The sequence below is a fragment of the Leucopleurus acutus genome (assembly GCF_964270905.1).
Source record: "Leucopleurus acutus genome assembly, chromosome: 10".
Taxonomy (NCBI): Eukaryota; Metazoa; Chordata; class Mammalia; order Artiodactyla; family Delphinidae; genus Leucopleurus; species Leucopleurus acutus.
Genome location: NC_139153.1, coordinates 66,196,868 through 66,215,191, shown reverse-complemented (window position 1 = coordinate 66,215,191; position 18,324 = coordinate 66,196,868). Strand labels below are relative to the sequence as shown.

General features: G+C 55.4%; 1 protein-coding gene across 5 annotated transcripts in view; it reads right to left on the bottom strand.

The window, feature by feature from the left end:
• Window positions 1-4,041: 4,041 nt before the first annotated feature.
• ANKS1A (ankyrin repeat and sterile alpha motif domain containing 1A) overlaps window positions 4,042-18,324 on the bottom strand; it is a gene marked incomplete at both ends in the record, with an annotated part of 187,995 nt that continues 173,712 nt past the window's right edge. For 2 of the 5 annotated variants that reach the window (XM_082849025.1, XM_082849028.1), the window contains 10 exons: window positions 5,555-5,677; window positions 6,519-6,689; window positions 8,109-8,246; window positions 8,750-8,836; window positions 8,974-9,045; window positions 9,291-9,416; window positions 10,235-10,399; window positions 11,456-11,563; window positions 11,679-11,831; window positions 12,646-12,744. In XM_082849025.1, the coding sequence (XP_082705151.1) occupies window positions 5,555-5,677; window positions 6,519-6,689; window positions 8,109-8,246; window positions 8,750-8,836; window positions 8,974-9,045; window positions 9,291-9,416; window positions 10,235-10,399; window positions 11,456-11,563; window positions 11,679-11,831; window positions 12,646-12,744 (1,242 nt within the window). Of the gene's footprint in view, window positions 4,155-5,554; window positions 5,678-6,518; window positions 6,690-8,108; window positions 8,247-8,749; window positions 8,837-8,973; window positions 9,046-9,290; window positions 9,417-10,234; window positions 10,400-11,455; window positions 11,564-11,678; window positions 11,832-12,645; window positions 12,745-18,324 lie in introns of those variants that run through there. The other 3 variants (XM_082849026.1, XM_082849029.1, XM_082849027.1) reach the window with 2 other exon arrangements.

The window sequence follows — 18,324 nt, the reverse complement described above, 5'->3', positions numbered from 1 at the left end:
TCCGCCTCCAGGTCCCGAGGAGGCCGGTGTGTAGACGCACTGAGCACAGCGAGTCAGAGGGGATGGGGAGGCAAGGGGTGGAGGCGGGCTGGACCGATGCCATCCTGTGGGACGTGTCCTGTCCACCCCTGCTGTGAGGCCGCCCCACACAGTCCTCCCGCCACTCCCTTCTGTCCTGCTCCAGCTGCCACTCGGTTAGCTGCAGCACGCCTGCGGCCCGGACGGCAGGCCCGGGCGCCCGGCCCGGGCGCTCAGCGGGAACTGGTCTGTCTCCCCCACCCAGCAGGCCCCCAAGGCAGGATCAGCACTGCAGTCCTGGGGTTGGGCAGAGCGAGTCACACCTGATGCTGGTGAGTGGTGCCAGAAGGGATCGTGACGGTGGCAGTGTGTCCCGCGCCGTACCCGTTCCTGAGGAATGGTGACTCCAATTATGACCAAACCTCCTCTCTTGCTGTAACGTTTCTTCTGCCTAAGAAACTGGTGCCAAAGCCAGGGGGCAGAGGCGGGGTGAGGATGATGCCCCCGCCCCGTCTAGAACATGAGGCCCTCCACCGGCCCTCAGTCTCCTTTCCCAGATTCAATGCAGTTTGGCCTGAGAAGCCCAAATCGGAAGAAGCTGGGTTTTGGTCCTCTCTCTGCCATTAGCTGGCTGGCTAAGAGAAAATCATTTCCCTGTTCTGGGCCTTGGTTTCTTCATAAATACAGCTGGGTATTGGGTGAGAATCAATGCTTTCCTTGTAAAGTCCTTTAACAAATGGAATATTTCACAGAAACTCATGAGTTAGAGTGTGCAGAATTCGGCAGCTCAGGTTGAAGCAGGAGTGGGACCAGCGGCTCTGAGGATAGCTTGACACCACCCGACTAGATGGTTTCTAGGGGCCTCTCCAGCCGGCCCTGGGCAGGCATCTTAACCTCTCTGAGCCTTGGTTTCCTTTTCTATGGAGACAATACGCAGCTAGGTGTGAGGGCTGATGGGGCGGGTTGCCTGTAAAGCTGCCAGCAGGGTTTGGAACACGGGTGCTCCACCAACGACGGGGATGTCAGTGTTGTTTGTGCCTTTCCAACCCTCCTTTGAATAGCAGCCCAGGCACCACCTGCTCCGGTTCTTCGAGCACTGCATCCCTCCCAGTCCCCACGGCCCAGGACTGTCTGATGGGTCTCACAGTGTGGCTTTGGGCTGGTAGCTAGTTGTGTCTGTTTAAAACTTAACCTCCACAATCTAACTGAGTTCCTGAAGGGAGCCTCTCCTTCCGTAGCGCTCAATCCACACACTGCCTTGTACACCGACATTCAATAAGTATCTGTGGGTGACCAGCCCAGGCCAGGATGTGGCCCCTGCTTGGTGTTCAGACCGAGGAGGGGCAGGTGGATTGCAGGGCCCCTGCGCTGGAGCAGGGTTAATGATGACTAGAGAGGGCTGGACGGAGCGGAATCCCCAAACTTGTCCCAGCCAAACACAGCGGATCCTCGTTTCCACCCCGGAGCCGGCGGCTGGCCTGTGCCAGCACTTCTGCCGGAAAACAATCAAGAAACCTTCCAACTCAGACTCCACAAAGTAAGGTTGGTTTCATGTCGCTTCTCATTTATTAATTCAGTCTGTTCTAAGTTGTACAGTTACGAAAATAACAAAACCAAAGCCGAAAGCCCAGGAATATTTACACTCTCTCTCGTGTAGTGAGGTCAGTCTATGTTGTTGCACAGGTCGGTTATGTTTGGTACCACAAGATGTTTGTAATTTAGACAAAATTGGACAGATTAACAATTATATGTACAGTAAAATAAAAGGGGAAGTCATTCAAGTATCAAAATACAGAGACAAGGATTAAATAACGTTTTATTACAATTCAGTCCCATTGCCACACCATTAGCAACACCACTTTGTGAACTGCATCTGAGAGTTGTCCTGCAGGCCTGGGCATCACAACACAGGCCGAGGGCAGACCAGTCTGCTCAGCCCGAGACTTCTCCGGGGACTCCCCGGAGTCAAAGCCGGGGGCCCCGGGGGGACGCGAGCGTTGCAAATGCAGAGCCTGTCGGAGGGAAGCCCTGCTCGAAGTAGCTGCAAGCAGAAGGGCAGAGCAGAGAGCCTGTGACCGGGCAGGTACTGACCTATCTCAGGTCCTGCCTGGACGGCCTGCACAGTTCAGAACGGGGCTGCCACACTGCAGGGCCTGTGCTCACGTGCAGAAGCAGGGCTTCTCTCCATGTGAAGCCTGTCCTGGTGTTAAAATTTTTCTTTCTAGGGGAGGGAGAGTACCTGTCCCGGAGGAGGAATAAAAAAAATATCTAGTCCCTTCCTTTCTTGGCTATTGAGAAACAAACCAAGCTCAAAACAAAATCCAGAGCCAGAGCATATTAGCCAAGGCTTTCCAACATGAAACACCCTGAATGAAGATACAGCAGCTGCAGGGGGAGACACCGACCTATGACTTAGAGATAAAGACAGCTTGAGGGACTCATCGTAGTGTCTACAGTTTTCTTTATGGACCCACCACCCCCCAAGAGAGGGCTGCCTAGAGGAGACCGGCCTTCCTCAGGAGGAAGAGGGCACAGCACTCGCACTGCAGCAGGAGCCGCGGTCTACCCATCCAGCTCGGGGTTCCTCGTCCATACCTGGAAGGAAGTAGGGGCTGAATACTGCTCAGTGGAAGCCGACGGGCCCTGGAAGCAGCAGGACGTGAAGTCAGACTTCCCGGTATCGAGGTCCTTGTTTAGTACCGAGGAGAAGGGCAGGATCAGTGAGAGGGGGTGTGACTCCCCAGGCCTGCGGTGTGGACGGCTCAGCGGAAAGGAAACCCACAGGGCCCAGCCTCAGGTCAGCAGGAAGACGCGGCCCAGCTCTCCACTGCTGGCCAACCACAGGGCTGTGAAGGTGCGCCAGAGCGCTCCCTGCTCATTCACAGCCCCTGCCAGGAGAGAGAGAGGCGCTACTGAAGCCTGGACTACTGATCCTGGGACCAGATTGCGCTGTGCCAGCAAAGCGGAAGGTCTGCTCCGGCCCCGTGGGAGGAAAGGCTCTGCTCTGGAAGGTGCTGGACGGGCAGTTGACCTGGCCCAGCCTCACAGGAACAGTCCCTCTGGCTCTGCCTCTGCCTCCAGGAGGAGCAACGCAACCAAAGGTGAAAAGCAAAGCCAGCCAGCAGGAGGGCTCAGGCAGCAGCAGCGCCCGGATGCCAGCCTGCCCTGAAGGCCACACTCGGGGAGAATCAAACTGTCACCTGATTCAGCCTTCTCTACCCTTGGAGCCAGTGGGGAGCCCAGCAGCTGAAAGGATGACAATCAAACCGATAATTCAGAGAACCAAAGTGAGTCCTAATCACACAGACCTGATTAGACAAATCGCAAGTCAGCAGGCAGCCACCTCAGCCGACCTACCCGTCAATGCCCCAAACAAACAAAGCTGCTGCTTCTCCTTTCTGCCTCGACTCAGACAGTCTGAGGTCACCGGAGGGCCTGCGGCCAGGCAGCCCAGGGCAGCGCTCTGACCACCGCTGGGTCCGAGACGGAGGAGCAGCCCAGAGCTTGGGCACCGCGACCTGCCGGTGCATCTCCGCGCGGCCCCAGACCTTCACGTTTGGAACCCCAGAAGCCTCTGCTTTTGCCAGGCGCCTCTACGGGCTGCCCCCAGCTCCAGGCGGGGACGAGAAGCTGTGCGGCTCAGAAGGAAGAGCAGCTGACTGGCGGGTCTGTCGAGCCGATTCAATTCACCCACTACCTTCTCTCAGAGCTGCCCAAGCGCGCCAAGACCCCAGCCTGAGGACAGAGGCCCGCCGTCCTCTGACCCTATGGCCATTGTCTAAAGATTGGCAGTTTAACCTAGAGGGTTGAGCCAAGTGTTGAAAGTTCATTTTATAAAAAAAATTTTTTCTATTAAAAAATGTTTTCTGGACAAGTCACTTCTTGGCTCTCTGGAGTTCCAACCTCATCTGCTAGAGGCCCGGAGGGCTGCTCCGCAACCAGGGCAGGGCTCACTCGGCGAGACCTGGCAGTGGCAGGCCTGGACCATGCAGCCGCGAGGAGGTCCTACGGGCAGTAGTGGGGCCTGCGTCTTCAAAGCTGCAGCTGAGACGGTGGTGGCGGTGGCGGCGGCGGCAGTGGGAGCCTGCGCTCCCCATGGCTGTTTCCGCAGCACAGTTGGTTCCTCGGTGGCTCAGCTTGGCAGAAGCAAACACAACGGGGGGGAGGAAAGGGTTAACCAAAGGGGCCTGCACAAGGTGGAGGAAACGGAAAGGAAACACGGAAGCAGAACAGAAGGTCCCTTACAGCCTCCCCTGAGCACCCTCCGTGGCTCAGCGCATCTGCTTGGAAGGCACGAGGACAGGCAGGCAGGAGGACCCACCCCGGTTTGTCGACTTGGGTTTCAACTCATAAAGCAACCGCTGCAACTTACTGGCTCTCATACTGGGCCACGCTACGTGTACAGTGCTTCTTCCCACGGAAACTGGCTCTCCTCTCCCGCCATCTAAGCTGACATGCCCTCACGCGAGAACGTGGGCCTTCTGAAAGCCTCAACTCCACCATCCCAGCTGCTGAACTGCTTTGAGGTGATGGACTCCTTCTCAGGAGTCAAGAGGCTGAGGGCGGTCGATCAGGGAAGGGACCGGGTGCCAGCTGACTATCTCTGGTCCCCACACTGTGGAGAAGCATCAGAAAGCTCCTGGAGGACAACGGATGTTGCTCGGCCCAGGTCCCTGTCCTCGAGCAGCTCCGTTCTGAGGGAAGAAGGTGCACAGTGTGTGCAGGGCACTGGCCTCCCTCCTGCTGGCTCCTACAGGAAGGCCTTCCTCTTCCTCGAGCCAGACTCCAGAGCCAGCCGGGGACTCCCCGGTGAAGACGTGAGGAGCCATCCCATTCCTTGCAGTGCAAGACCCATCAGGACCAAGACACCTGCTGTGTGGAGCCAGCCTGTGGGTGTTCAGACGCTCAGAGCCCCAGGCTTTGGAGTCAGGCATGTGCTCTAGGACCTGGCACAGACCCTGGGCCCTCACAGAAAGAGTTCTGACCCTGGTCAAGCCACATCGCTGAGCTGAGGGTCTCACAGGGGGAGGCCAGCAATCTTAGAGGGATGGGCCGCAGGCCAGCTGTTAGCAGAGCGCAAGGGGATTCTGGCCCCAGGTGGTCACAGTGGTTGGTTGTGTCAGGAAAGGTGCAGTTAGCTCTTGGCAACGGCACCCAGCCGTGGCTCGGAAGACGGGAGAGGAGAGCCGACAGGGAGCCCCGGCCGGTTGGAGGGAGCAGCCTCCAGTGCCGAGTGGACTCCGCCTGGAGACTGCCCCCGCCTCAGGAGCCACGGTGCCCGCCCGCTGAGGCCCTCTTGGTGCCCACCTCAAAGGCACCTTGCCCCCCCGCCAAGCTGTCCTCGCCCAAGGGGGGAATTCACAGTGTCCGGTGGTGTTAGGTGCGAGCTGAGAGTGTGCAGTGTCTAAAGCTGCCGCCCCAGGAGGAGAGGTCCCAGTGGGGGTGGGACCTTGGCGTCAGCAGCTGGAAGGAGAGTTGAGAAGAGCAGAAGGACGGACGGCAAGGCACATGAGACTAGTGGAGACGGGGTGGGTGCTTAGAAGATAGTGGTCTCATACTTGGTGCTGAGGCTCCGCTTAGAGTCTGGTTTGGGGTCCACAACCCAGGAGACGCTGGCATGGGACTGGGCATCTGGGTCCATATCGGGTGGTTCCAGCTGCTGAGGAAGAGGGTGAAGAGTCAGAGGGAGCGCTGCACCTGGGCCAGGGGTCAACGGGGCCCGCTGTCCCCCGCCTCCCGGGCCACGCTGACGTCAGTACCCCACGGGGGAGGCCCTGTTCTCCTCAGCCAAAGAGCAAGCTCCCTGGGGTGGGGTGGCAGAAGGGGGACCTTCCCTGGAGCATCACGGGAGGGCCGCCTCTGAGCTCTCCAGGGGCAACTTCTCCTGGGGGTTTCTTGGAGCGGCTCAGTTAAAGGAGCCTTGCCCTACCTAAGCATCGAGCACTAAGCCCCAAAGCTGTTCTCGGTGGCAGGAAGCGGGTAAGGGGTTTGGAAACCCCAAACCTCGGGTCCCTCTGGCAGGGCCAGAGAGCTCACCCCGGGCAAGACCACAGCGGGCACCCATGAGCTCTGGAGAGAGGAGGACACACAGCAGAGAAACAGAGGCTCCAGCACAGACAGGGATGGTGGGACGGCAGCTCAGGAAAGACGGGCATGCAGGCGGGGCCGGGGCGGGGCACCAGAGTCTCAGAGAGCTCACGGTCACTTCGGGGAGACTGACACACAGACAGCAGGAGGTGCAGAGACCTTGACTCCAGGACTAACAGACGGCAGCGGGAGGTAAGAAGGACGATGGGTGGGGCAGGTGTGACAGTAACAACAGCGACTATCAGGGGGCAGCGGCACCTGGGGTGCAGAGCAAAGCAGACACAGACACGGGGTGGCGTTACGGAGGCCGCCTCGCACGGGCCGGTGTCCTGAGGGGCTGGCCACCTGAAGCGTGAGAAGACCCTCCTTGCACCCGCTCCACCCCGAGCCCTCAAATCCCGGGGCCCACGTACTGCTGACTTCCTCATGCCGACCCGAGGCTTAGGCACCGGTTTGGAAGATTTTGTTTCGATCATCTCGGCAGCAGAGGCCCCCATCGGCCTGGACTTCTGGGCCTGTAGGGCCAGCTGATAGGCCACCTCGAACGCCTGCCCCAGCGTCAGGATGATCTCATAGGTCAGGTTCTGGGAGAAAACAGCACAACGTGAGAGATGGGATGGAGGAACCACTGCCTCTCACACCTGCCCTGGCCTCATGCCCCTGAGCACAGGCCAGGCAGCACTGCACACGTAACAAGAGTGCAGGGAATCTGCTGGAACGCTTGCTTTGAAAGCAGAAGTTTGTCCCGAGGTGACTGACACATTAGGGAACAATCTGAACAAAACACACACTTTGTGTTTCCTCATGTGTGATTTCATTGGAGAGAAACACGAGGCGAATGCAAAGGCTCCCCTGCTGACCCCCGTTGCCTGGGAATACACAGCATATATGCCACCCCCACCTGGCAGCTCAACTTCCCCACGGGACCCACCCCTGACCGTAACAATCAAGCAGCAGCTCTCCCAGGGCCACCCGGCCCGCGCCCTCCCCTCCATCCGTGCACCCCTCCGTCCTCTGTTCCTCCTCTTTCTCTCCCCCTCTGGCACACAGGCTGGCAGGAGTGAGGCACATGCTTCCACAAGCCGACTTCGGGTCCTTCTCGAGGCAGAGCGCCGTGTTTATGTAGCATTTATGTATTTCTTAACCATTTAACATGGATAAAATGGTGTGGGTGTTCGTATTAGGTTCCTGAGGGCTGTGCCCCCTGCCTCATCTCCCCATGAGCCTTGGTGCTTCCCGTGCGGTTTCAGGGTGTGGTGCTCTCTAGGAGCACAGACGCCACGTTACAGCAGAACTGACTGATGCGGGAAGATGAGCTACAGGTAAGAGTACCGGGAAGGATGTGTCCTGGGAGGATTTCCTCATTTCATCTTCAGAACCACCCCGTGAAGTCGGTTACACTCTATCCCCTTTGCGCAGACGAGGAGCCGGGGTCACGCAGCTAGCTAGTGGCAGAGCCAGGAGGCTGCAAGCACAGAGCTCCCGGGCGAGGCCGGGAAGACCCTGGAACCAGCTACTCTCACAGGGGCAGCAGGGACCTGGACAAAGGTGCTGTCTCAGGGCAGCCACCATGGTCACTCATCCACTCCCTGTGGGCAGCACGTGTGACCACTCCCCTCAGCCCAGCAGCGCCAGAACCCCACCTAAGCTGGGATATGGGCGAAGAAAACTTACTGTCCCCAAGAGGGAGCTGGAGGGCTTTTCAGGGAGATGGCCCAGCTGGAGGGCGGGAGTTAGGATGGATGGTCGACCAAGAGCCTAGGGAGATGAAGCCTTGGCTGACCTGACAGGCACGCAGCCGGAAGCAGGAAAGCCTCTGTCAACTAGAACCCTGGACGAGCCACTGTCATCCTGTGTGCTTTAGTCTCAGTGCCAGATAGAGGGGGCTGGAGTGATGTTCATTCTTGAACAGACCTTTGCTAAGTGCCAGCCGGGTGCCAGGACCCACTGCACTGGGGCTGTCGCAGGACCCCCCACCGTGCCCAGCTGCGGACTCCACCCACCACGTCCACCGTGCTGAAAACGTGGCAATAGTGGTGGCTGGTCTGCAGGTCCTTGGTGATGTAGGCGAAGGTACAGAGGTCCTCTGGGTCCTGGGCTGCACAGGAAATGTTCCGGATCTCGTGCTCTGCGATGACGTTCTGCGGGGAAAACAGGGTCTGGAATTCTTGGGCTCCCTGAGGGCACACCCTAGTCCCTTCACCATTGCCACCTTCCTGTCCCATCCTAGCGTCAGCCAAGCACCACTTCCCCATCTCTTCGTGGTGGGGGTGGGGGTGGCACCTCACCTTGTCTGATTTAGGGTTGGGGTCTCCACCCTTGACCATGGCAACTGAGGGAGCAAATGTTCACACCCAGCCCACTCTGCTCTCCAGGTGGGATCCCAAGCACAGGGCCTGGGGGTGCCCTAAGCTCACTAAGTGCATCACAGCGTTGAAGGCCCATGAGCAGATAAGTGGCCAGTGGAGCCCATGCTGGGGAAGATAAGCTGTCCCTCGGGCGGGGCCCTGGGAACCAGGATATGTGGGTGCGTGAGAGACAAGTACCCCCCCTCTAGGGAAGATACCCAGCTGGCCAGGAGTGGGGTGTGTGTGGGGAGGAAGGGTGCCCCCTCCTCCCTCAACAGCAGTTGTGGGAAGCACACCTTGTTGGAGGCGTCGATGAACTTGACACCTTTGTAGGTGATGGACAGGATGATGGTGGGGATCTTCTTCATGTGCTCCGTGGATTTCTACAGGAAATGGGAGGCCTGTCAACTCACCTTCTCGGGGCCTCCCTCAGCCGCACGCAGCGTGGCAGGGCCCCCGTGGCTGCAGGCGGTGCCGCCACCCGCTGCCTTGCGTCCTGGCCGCCCCCACGGTAACCTACCCGCATCTTGGCACAGGCGTCTTGCGTGGATTCTGTCCCTCGCAGATCTTTGATCAACATGGAGCCCAGATACTGTGGGAGCGAGCAGTGGCCCAGCTTAGGAGTCCTGCGTTACCACATGGGGCCACCAGCCAATCTGGGACCACAGTCAGGGGGCTCCCTCTCCCAGTGACTCTCTTCCCCCATCCTGGCCGGTGAGTCCCCCTTCCCCCAGGTGCTGGGAGCAGCTGAGGAATGGAGAACACCACGGGGGCCCTGGGTCCGGCCAGCATGGAAAGCAGGAGACTGGCCAGGCTGGGAGGGCAGAGGCTACTCACATTGGCTTCATAGCCGCAGGACTCGAAGATGAGTTTCTCCGGCTGGTGTTGCCAACTCTGCACAGGGGCATAGGGGGCAGCCAGGCTTGGAGGCCGAAGGGTCAGCTTGGCCTCTCGGTGCTCTTCCTGCAGAACACGTGGGGTCACAGGTCAGCTCGCCTGCTCAAGGGGTTCCCAGGCTCCCTCCCGGGTTCCACCTCCGGGAGCTCCAGGCCGGAGGCAGACAAGCCATTCCAATGCGCTGGGGCGGAGGTGAGGCCTGTCTATGCCAGAGAACTGGTGGAGAAGCAGGGACCTCAGCTGCCCGCCCACCCGTGAGCAGCTCAGCAGGGAAGGCTCTGTGGAGTCTGAGATGAGTGTAGATCTGATCCTGGGGTGGGGAGTCGGGAAGTATCCGTGGCCAGGGATGCACTTTACAGGGATCCTCATGGCAGGAGCTGGGGTGTGGGGGAGGGGTGGGAGGCCACCACGGGCCAGGTGCCAGGCGATGGGGTCCTTAACTAGGCTGCTGGTGGAAGGAATGGGGAGGAGGGGAAAATTCAGGAAATTTATGACTTCCATTCCCAGCAATATGCAAAGTCTCTCAATACAGAGCAACTAAAACTGCTGGACGATGTGTTTTCTAAATCTTGTAAAATTCATGGTCGTGCTTGTGGAAAGGTGAGGGGGAATCCCCAGAGGCCAGAACCGAGAAATATGAGTCACGAGAGAAAACAGCGAAGCTAGGGCTCACCCTGCGGGGACAAGGGACACCCAGCAATCTGTGTCTAACAGGCCAAGACGGGGGCGAGACAAAAAGCCTGCGGTCCGTGCAAGGCGGGAGGGAGGACGGGCAAGTCGAATAAATGCGAGAGCCCTGAAAGCAGTGCCCTGGGCGGTGGGCTGGGAGCCCTGTCCTGCCAAGAGGAATGAGGGGACCCCGTCTGTGGCTCCCTCCCGCCCACCTGGATCCTGAAGCGCTCGGCCCGAGAGGGCACCGTAGGGTCTTGGAGACTGTCGTGCCGCCTCCTGCCCGTGTCCCCAGAAGGCAGCAGCAGATCAGCCGACCGGCCGGTGCAGGAGTCATTCTGGCTCAGGGGGGACGACGTCTGTGAGAGCAAGTCTTGGCACTGCAGCGGGAAGAAATCCAGGTGAGATTTGAGACTCATCAGGCCAGTCCTTAGGCTGTAGGTGTCAGCCAATCCTCGGGCTGTCAGGGCCCAGCTTGGGCAGGAGAATCAGTGAGAACAGGCATGAGCTGGAGGCCAGCACCCCGTGTGGAAACGGGCCGCTGGGCCCACCGTGGGTACAGTCAAGGTGACCAGATTCTTCCAGCCAGGTACCCCTAACAGCCGGGTCCTGCAGGTGAGCACCCGGGTGACGAGAGCACCCTCCGGCCTGGTTTAGGGCTGGGAGGCGATCTCTAGTTTATAAAATCGTCTGTCACAGCTGATCGCAGGTCCTGGGGGCATGTGACCAAATCCAAAAGTCTTTCCTAAGAAAACACATAGCACTGCCGGTTGGCACCCAGAGGCCTCACAAAGAGTATGAATCAGTCTTCACTTTCCATATCTGAATGTCAGCTGAGTCTGGTCCTCAGAACCAGCCTGGGCCCCAGCCTTCTCATGCGTAAGAGGAGGATAAAATAACGCCCACTTTGAGGCTGCCATAAACGGGCTGAGGCTTGGAGCCCAGGGCCCACCCCATCCACTGGCAACCACGCAGCTTCACGGGTTTGGGGAGACTCATCCTGAACCACAGGCTCACAGTCTAACCCACTTTTCAGTCAGAGATTACCTGCCTTGAGCAACAAAGCATCTCTGAGGTTTTTAAAATCACAGGGATTTTCCTTCAGAAGATGGGGAGGGCCCTGGCCCCTCCGTGTGTTCCAGGCTTTGTCTCGGGTTCACGTCAGGCTGCCCGAGAGGGGGCCCCTCTGACCCACCCCTGCCCACCACCCTGGGCACAGCTCAACCGGACGTTCAGACATGGCCCCAGCCGTCTGGGATTTGGATATTTGTTTTCCTACTTTTGCCAACATTTGGCCCCAACACTGGGAAGGGAGGGATCAGTTGCTCCTCGACTGCAGAGGTGACGCTGTCTCTGAAGAACTCCCAAAGAATTCTCCTCAGTTCCTAACAACACACAGCACATACAAACATCCCTTCCCACCCGCCCCAACTCACTCTCAGCTGGGAAAACCGGGGGGGCTTCTGGGGCGGCTCCTCGTAGGGTCTGTCTGCCAGGGAGGCGATGATGCGCTTGCGATGGCCGAGCAGGTGCACCTTTAGGACCTGGGCAGGGGCGGGGAGAGGAAGGTCAGGCGGCAACTGGGCCCCCAGCCCCCAGCCCTCACCCCCACGGGCCATGCTGGCAGCCCAGGGACACTCACAGCAGGGCTGTACTCACGTTGACAAGCTCCAGCTCCCAGAGGTTCTTCACAGTGTCAATGGAGCTGTAGCCACTTGACAGGAAGGAAGGGACATAGTCCTGCAGGCCCAGGGAGACCAGCCAGGAGCGCACTGACAGGGGGCTGTTCCCATCATAGCCCAGAGCCTTCACCTGTGGGGCGAGGGTAGGAGGCGGGACTAACATCTCAGCACTTGGGACGAGGACCCTGGGGACCACGGGGACGCAGGCCGGTTCACTCAGACCACAACAGAGGCTGAGGCTGGAGTAGGTATGGGACAGCTCCTGAGGACCAACGAGGGGCCTGTGTCCTAGCATCCCCGAGTCGCTCCACTCACACAGCCTTCTCTACCTCAGCTCTGGTCTCGGGCCCCATCTGGGGACTACTAGGGCACCCCAGGTCTGGGAAATGTGCCCTATCAGGTAAGGCTAGATGGGGAGGAGGGTTTGTGGAGGCCCCTACTGTGCTCTGACAAGATCACAGACCTGGTAGGACAAGAAAATGGTGTGTGTCTGTGAAGCGGCCACTGGCCTCACTGCTAGGACTCATTAGTGCTTCCTGAGCTCTGGGCAAGTGGAAGAGACAAGGGGACTCTGTGCCAGCAGAGCTGAGGAGAGGCTCAGGCCTACCAGCCACAGCTCCCCAGGAGGCAGAGACTGCTTCCTCTGCTGCCCCGAGGGCCCCAGGCCTCCTGGGGAGGGCTTGGTCTCAGGCGACAGGCCAAGCCTGTGGGCACCAGGCTCTGCGCCAGGCAGATGCCTGCAATGCCGTTCCTGAGGCCGGACTAGGTCCTGACTGTCCCTAGTGCTCTGCTGGCCTTGGGATGTGGCAAAGAAGTAAACAGGATACTGTCCTCCCCGCTGGGGCTCCCGGGATGAGGGGCAGGCCCCCACAGTGACCTGCACATCCCCTGAGCCCCGCCCCGCCACTGGCAAAGGCTGAGGCCACGGAACTGTCGGTGGTCACCTTGGGCAGGGACCGCGCAGCCTGGAGCAGCTTCCGCCTGTGCTGTGCATCACTGATGCCGATTTCCCGCAGGTCTTGATCTTCCATCACATTAGGCCCCTAAGAGCAGAAAGGAGAACGTGAGGGCCTCCTGGACAAGGCCGCTGGCTCCCTCAGGGCGTCATGTCAGCCTGTCATCGCCCCTTACCACGTTCTTCTCCTTCGCCACAGGCACCACAAGAGAACGAGCCCCAGGGCGCCCCGCAAGGCCAGGCCAGGCAGCAAGCAGCCGCATGCAGCAGGAAGACAAACCTGCCCAGGCTGCCCGCCCAGCCCGAGCGGCTCCCAGGGTGCTGACCCGGGCTGGAGCAGGCAGGGCCGGGCACAGGCCCTCACCCACCTGGGCTGATGTGCATTTTCCTGGGAGCAGGTTTCATGACCCCCCAAGGTGAAAAACAGGAGGATTAATCCCCAGATTCCTCACAGATGTGATTTTGTGATTTAAAGCGGCGGTAACATCCACCTTGGGCCGGCGGCAGGGGCAGGCACCCAAGAAGCCTGCCTCACCCCGAGGAGGAGAGGAGTCTCAAAGTGGGGACCTGCCTGAGAGAGGAGGGGGGGCTGGGGCTCAGCCCACGTGGGGCAGTTCTCCCCAAGGGAGCAGCTGAGAGTGAAGAAGCCCAGCATGGCAGTGACGACGAGGAGAATGGCTGGTGTTTGCTGTGTTCTTGCTGAGTGACAGGGACGGAAAGCTTTTCTCTGCACCATCCCATTTCAGGCTCACAATCCTGTGTTAGGTTCTACTGGAATCCTCAATTTACAGATAAGGAAACAGACACACAGAGGTCAGAAACGCGTCTGAGGTCACACATCTCATGGTGGAGCTAGGATTTGAGGCAGTCTGACTGTACTCACCACTCCTAACCCCTATCATGGTGTCTTTTATTACTCACAATGGTGTCACAAGATAGGTTTTTTCAGATTATGATACATGAAAAATCATGGGTTCTGCCCTGTCCCTCAGCCACAGTGTCCACCCCCGCCAAGGGCAACTGTTACCACTTTCCTGGATGTCCCTCCAGAGCCCAGCTGGGCACACACACACATGTGCATGCTTCATTTTCGCACAAATGTGATTGTTGTACACATTGTTCAACACCTCATTCTTAACTACTTAGCATATACAGGAGGTCACTCAGTATATGGAGACCTGTCTCTTCTTTTAAAGCTGCATAATCATCCAGATTATGGACATATTATAAATTGCTAAACCAGTTCCCCGTTGAAGGACAACTGTTTCCAATTTCTGCTTTTACAAATGGTGCTGCATGAACCTCCCTGTATGTGCATCCTTTCTATGGTGGTTATCAAGAGAGATTGCTGCCAAACCATTCTCAAGAGAGAAGAGAGCTGCAGGCATCATTCTGTCTTCGGGCTATACTACAAAGCTACAGTAATCAAAACAGTATGGCACTGGCAGACACATAGATCAGTGGAACAGAATAGAGAGCCCAGAAATAAGCCCACGCTTATATGGTCAATTAATCTATGACAAAGGAGGCAAGAATATACAATGGGGAAAGGACAGCCTCTTCAATAAATGGTGTTCAGAAAACTGGACAGCTACCTGCAAAATAATCAAACTGGACTACTTTCTCATACCATAAAATGGATTAAAGACTTGAATGTAAGACCTGAAACTATAAAACTCCTAGAAGAAAACATAGGCAGTACACTCTGACATCAGTGTTAGCAATATTTTTTGGATCTGTCTTCTCAGGCAAGGGAAACAAAAGCAAAAATAAACAAATAGGACTATATCAAACTAAAAAGCTTCCAGACAGTGAAGGAAACTATCAACAAAATGAAAAGGCAGCCTACTGAATGGGAGAAGATATTTGCAAACAATGTATCAGATAAAGGGTTAATATCCAAAATATACAAAGAACTCATATAATCAACATAAAAAAACTAAACAACTCGATTAAAAAATGGGTAGAGGATCTGAACAGAAAATTTTCCAAAGACATACAGATGGCCAACAGACACATGAAGAGATGCTCAGCATCACTAATTGTTAGGGAAATGCAAATCAAAACCACAGTGAGATATCACTTCACAGCTGTCGGAATGGCTACTATCAAAAAGACAAGTAAGTGTTGGCAAGGATGTAGAGAAAAGGGAACTCTCGTGCACTGTTGGTGGGACTGTAAACTGGTGCACTGACAGATGAATGAATGGTGTGGTGTATACACACACACACAGGAATAGTACTCAGCCATAAAAAAGAGAATGAAATCTTAACATTTGTGACAGTGTGGATGGGGTCTAGAGGGCATTATGCTGAGTGAAATAGAGAAAGACAAATACCATATGATCTCACTTATATGTGGGCTCTAAAAATTGAAAACAGACTCATAGATACAGAGAACAAACAGGTGGTTGCCAGACGGGAACTGGGTGAGGTGGTCGGGGGGAAGACATAGGTGAAGGGGACTAAGAGGTAGAAGCCTCCAGTTACAAAATAAATAAGCCATAGGGATGTAATATACAGCATAAGGAATATGGTCAATATTGTAATAACATTGTATGGGGACAGATGGTTACTATACTTATTGTGATCATTTCATAATGTATGCAAATGTCAAATCACTATGAGTACACCTGAAACTAATATAATATTGCATGTCAATTATATTTTGATTTAAATTTTTCAAAAAAGGATTTAAAAAAAGAACAGAAATCACTTGGTCAAAGAGTATGTGTATTTAGAAGTCTGACAGATATTTATACTCCTATCAGTGCAGCACTGTGCAGAAGTGGCTTATCACTGCACATTTCTTATCACAAGATCATCCCGCTCATAGATGAACTCAAGCATCTTTTCACATTTTATCTACCAAGCACTTACATAGCACTTACTGCCCTCCTCCATGTTTTCCATGCTTTGCACCTGCTAAACCATTGAATAATAGGGACCACTGTTACCCATTTTACATCTCAGGAAGCTGAGGCCCAGAGAGCATCAGTAACTTCTGGGGCAGAGTTCAGCCCGATGCTCATGTCCCCACGGCTCTGGGCCGGGCATGCAGAGCAGCTGCAGCTCCTTTTCCAGGAATTACTCACTTTATCCTTTGCATGTTTATCTATGGAGCTGTTGGTCTCTTCTGTATTTGATTTGTAGGAATTCTTTATATAGTAAGAAAATTAACCCTTTATGAAGAGTTAGGCACGTGTCTTTCCTGTTTGTCATTGGACTATTATGCTGGCTTTGCTCATGCAGAACCTATCAGCCTGCACCTGAACACACCCACGTTTCTCATGGAGCTTCTCTAAGTTCTGTCAGCCTTAGAAAGATCTCCCCCTCCAGAATTTTTAAAACAATTCTTTCACATTTTCTTCCTGTAACTTTACAGTTTCATTTTTTACAATCAAATCTTTAATCTATCCGGAATTAATTTTGATGTAAGTTTTAAGGGTCAGGATCCACTTAATATTTTTCCCAGGCAGGCTGTCTTATTTCTTGAATGAGCTATCTTTTCCCATTGATATGAAATGACTTCTGAGGTACCCTAAATTCCTGTGTTTCCAAGACTTTTTCTGGACTTTTTATTCTATTGAGGTGGGTATTACTTATGCCCACTTTACAGATAGACAAGTTAATAACTCAGGCAAGCTCACGCAGACCACCAGCTGGTGGCCTCACCTTTGTACCCAAGCTGTAGTGACTGCTGGTGTGAGAGCTTCCCCAGAGCCTGTGCATGGTGACAAAAATTTTGCCCTATAGAGGACACAAAGAGGACAAGCCATAAGCTCAAGAGACTCCAGGTGAAGATGGCTCTGAAGGCAGACTGGACTCCCTGCTCAGGCCGCACGCACAACCTTCTCCTGGGACACTAGGGAGCCCTGGGCCTGCAGAAGTTCCCCTGGGCCCTGGCACCACTCCAGGTCTGACCAGATCCCAAGTCACCCCTGAATCTAGGAGTCACCACGCTGAGTTCCTGCAGTCATTCTGGGCCCAAATCTAGGGTGTGCTGATGGGGAAAAGCAGAGAGGGGGGCTGTCTGCCCAGACTTTCTACTTGAAGATGAGGACACCTCAGTGAGGACCTGACAAGTGAACCTCCAAGAGGGTGTCACTGCGGTGACGTTGTGAACACCCACTGTTAACCCCAACATTTACTCAGAAGCCTTCACAAGCTTTTAGGGTAACATTAATACTGGACTGAAGGCTGACAACCAGGAAAACCAGATCCAGATGGGGACAGGACCTTCATTAAGCAGAGCCCCCAGTCAAGAGAACTGGGGACTGTATGCAGCTTTGAGGAGAAAGAGGCAAATGGAAACAAAACCAAAACAAAGGATGTGATGGAAAATCAAAGCAAACAGTTGCCACAGCACGTCCTGGGCTCAGTGCGGGGTCCTCCTGAGTTCCTGAACTTGCCACATCTACATTCTGTGGGATTAGTTTGTGTGGTGACTATAAGGTGCTCCAAATCCTCAAAGGCAAGAAACATTCTGGAAGTTACTGTATCCTCTTGACTGAGGAAGAAACCTTTACACGAGGAGGTTTATGGGGAAAAGGGACTTCTGCTTTGTTTACTTTCTACCACACTAACGTTTACTGAGAGCTGACTACGTGCCAGGCCCTGTTCCGAGTTCCTAGTGAGTGAATAGTTAGGGAGCTCATCAAGTAGAACAGCTTATCCGCCTAAGCGAAATCTGAAACACAACTAGTTGACACTTGGCTTGGTTGGGTTCCGTCCTTGAGGGAGAGGGGGCAGGAGGGCGGGGGTTCCCAGCCACAGAGGTGGGAGCAATGCCACAACACCTCCTCCTCCTGGGTAGGTGTGGGCATGCAGTATGTCAGCGTGTGGAAAAGCAGGCTAGGAGACGGTGCACCTGGGCTCTCCTGCTCTGGCCCCACCACGGCCCGTATCAGCCCCTGCAGGACCTGGCCTCCACCTGAGCAAAGGCCTGTATGTTCTGATGCAAGCGTGACTACTGGGCAGAGCAGCGCTAAACTGCACTCGCCTTGGAACAGGGTTTCCTCTCTCACCAGTGGTTTCCAGACTTTCCACCTGCCCCACCCCCTCCAGCCTCATTTCCATATTCAGTATTCTCTCTCTCTTTCTCTCTCTCTCTCTCTCTCCTCACTTGGCAATTTCTCCTGCCAGGAGTCATAAAAAAACAAAGGCTGAAACCTCCTGTCTTGGGGAAGAAAGAATGGGACAGAGCTACTGTCCCGGCCTGATTCTGCCTCAGGGGAAAAGCCTGGCACTGGTGCTTCCCCTGCAGCCCCTCCCTCTCCTCTCCACCTCCCAGTCCTTTCTTGGGCCTCAGGAGCCAGGGGCTGTGAGAAGAGCTGCTCCAGACAGAGGAGGCACGGAATTGGGAGAAGTGCGTTGCTGGGGGTGGGGGCTCAACCTGGACACACATGAAAATGCAAATTAAGACCTTAAAACATTAAATATTAGTGGTTAGCATTAAATACAACAAAAAATTAAAACAAACTTCAATTTGAAGGATGACGTTCAAATTGAGGGAAATAAATTCAGATATTGTGTGGCTGTGTCCCAGTCATCAAAGGTCTTAGAGAAACTTCCAGCTGTTTTTGAAAGTGCATGAGTGGAGTGACGTCTTCAGGGAGGCCATTCCGAATTGGGAATGGTTAAATGTAAACATGAGACACACAGGACAC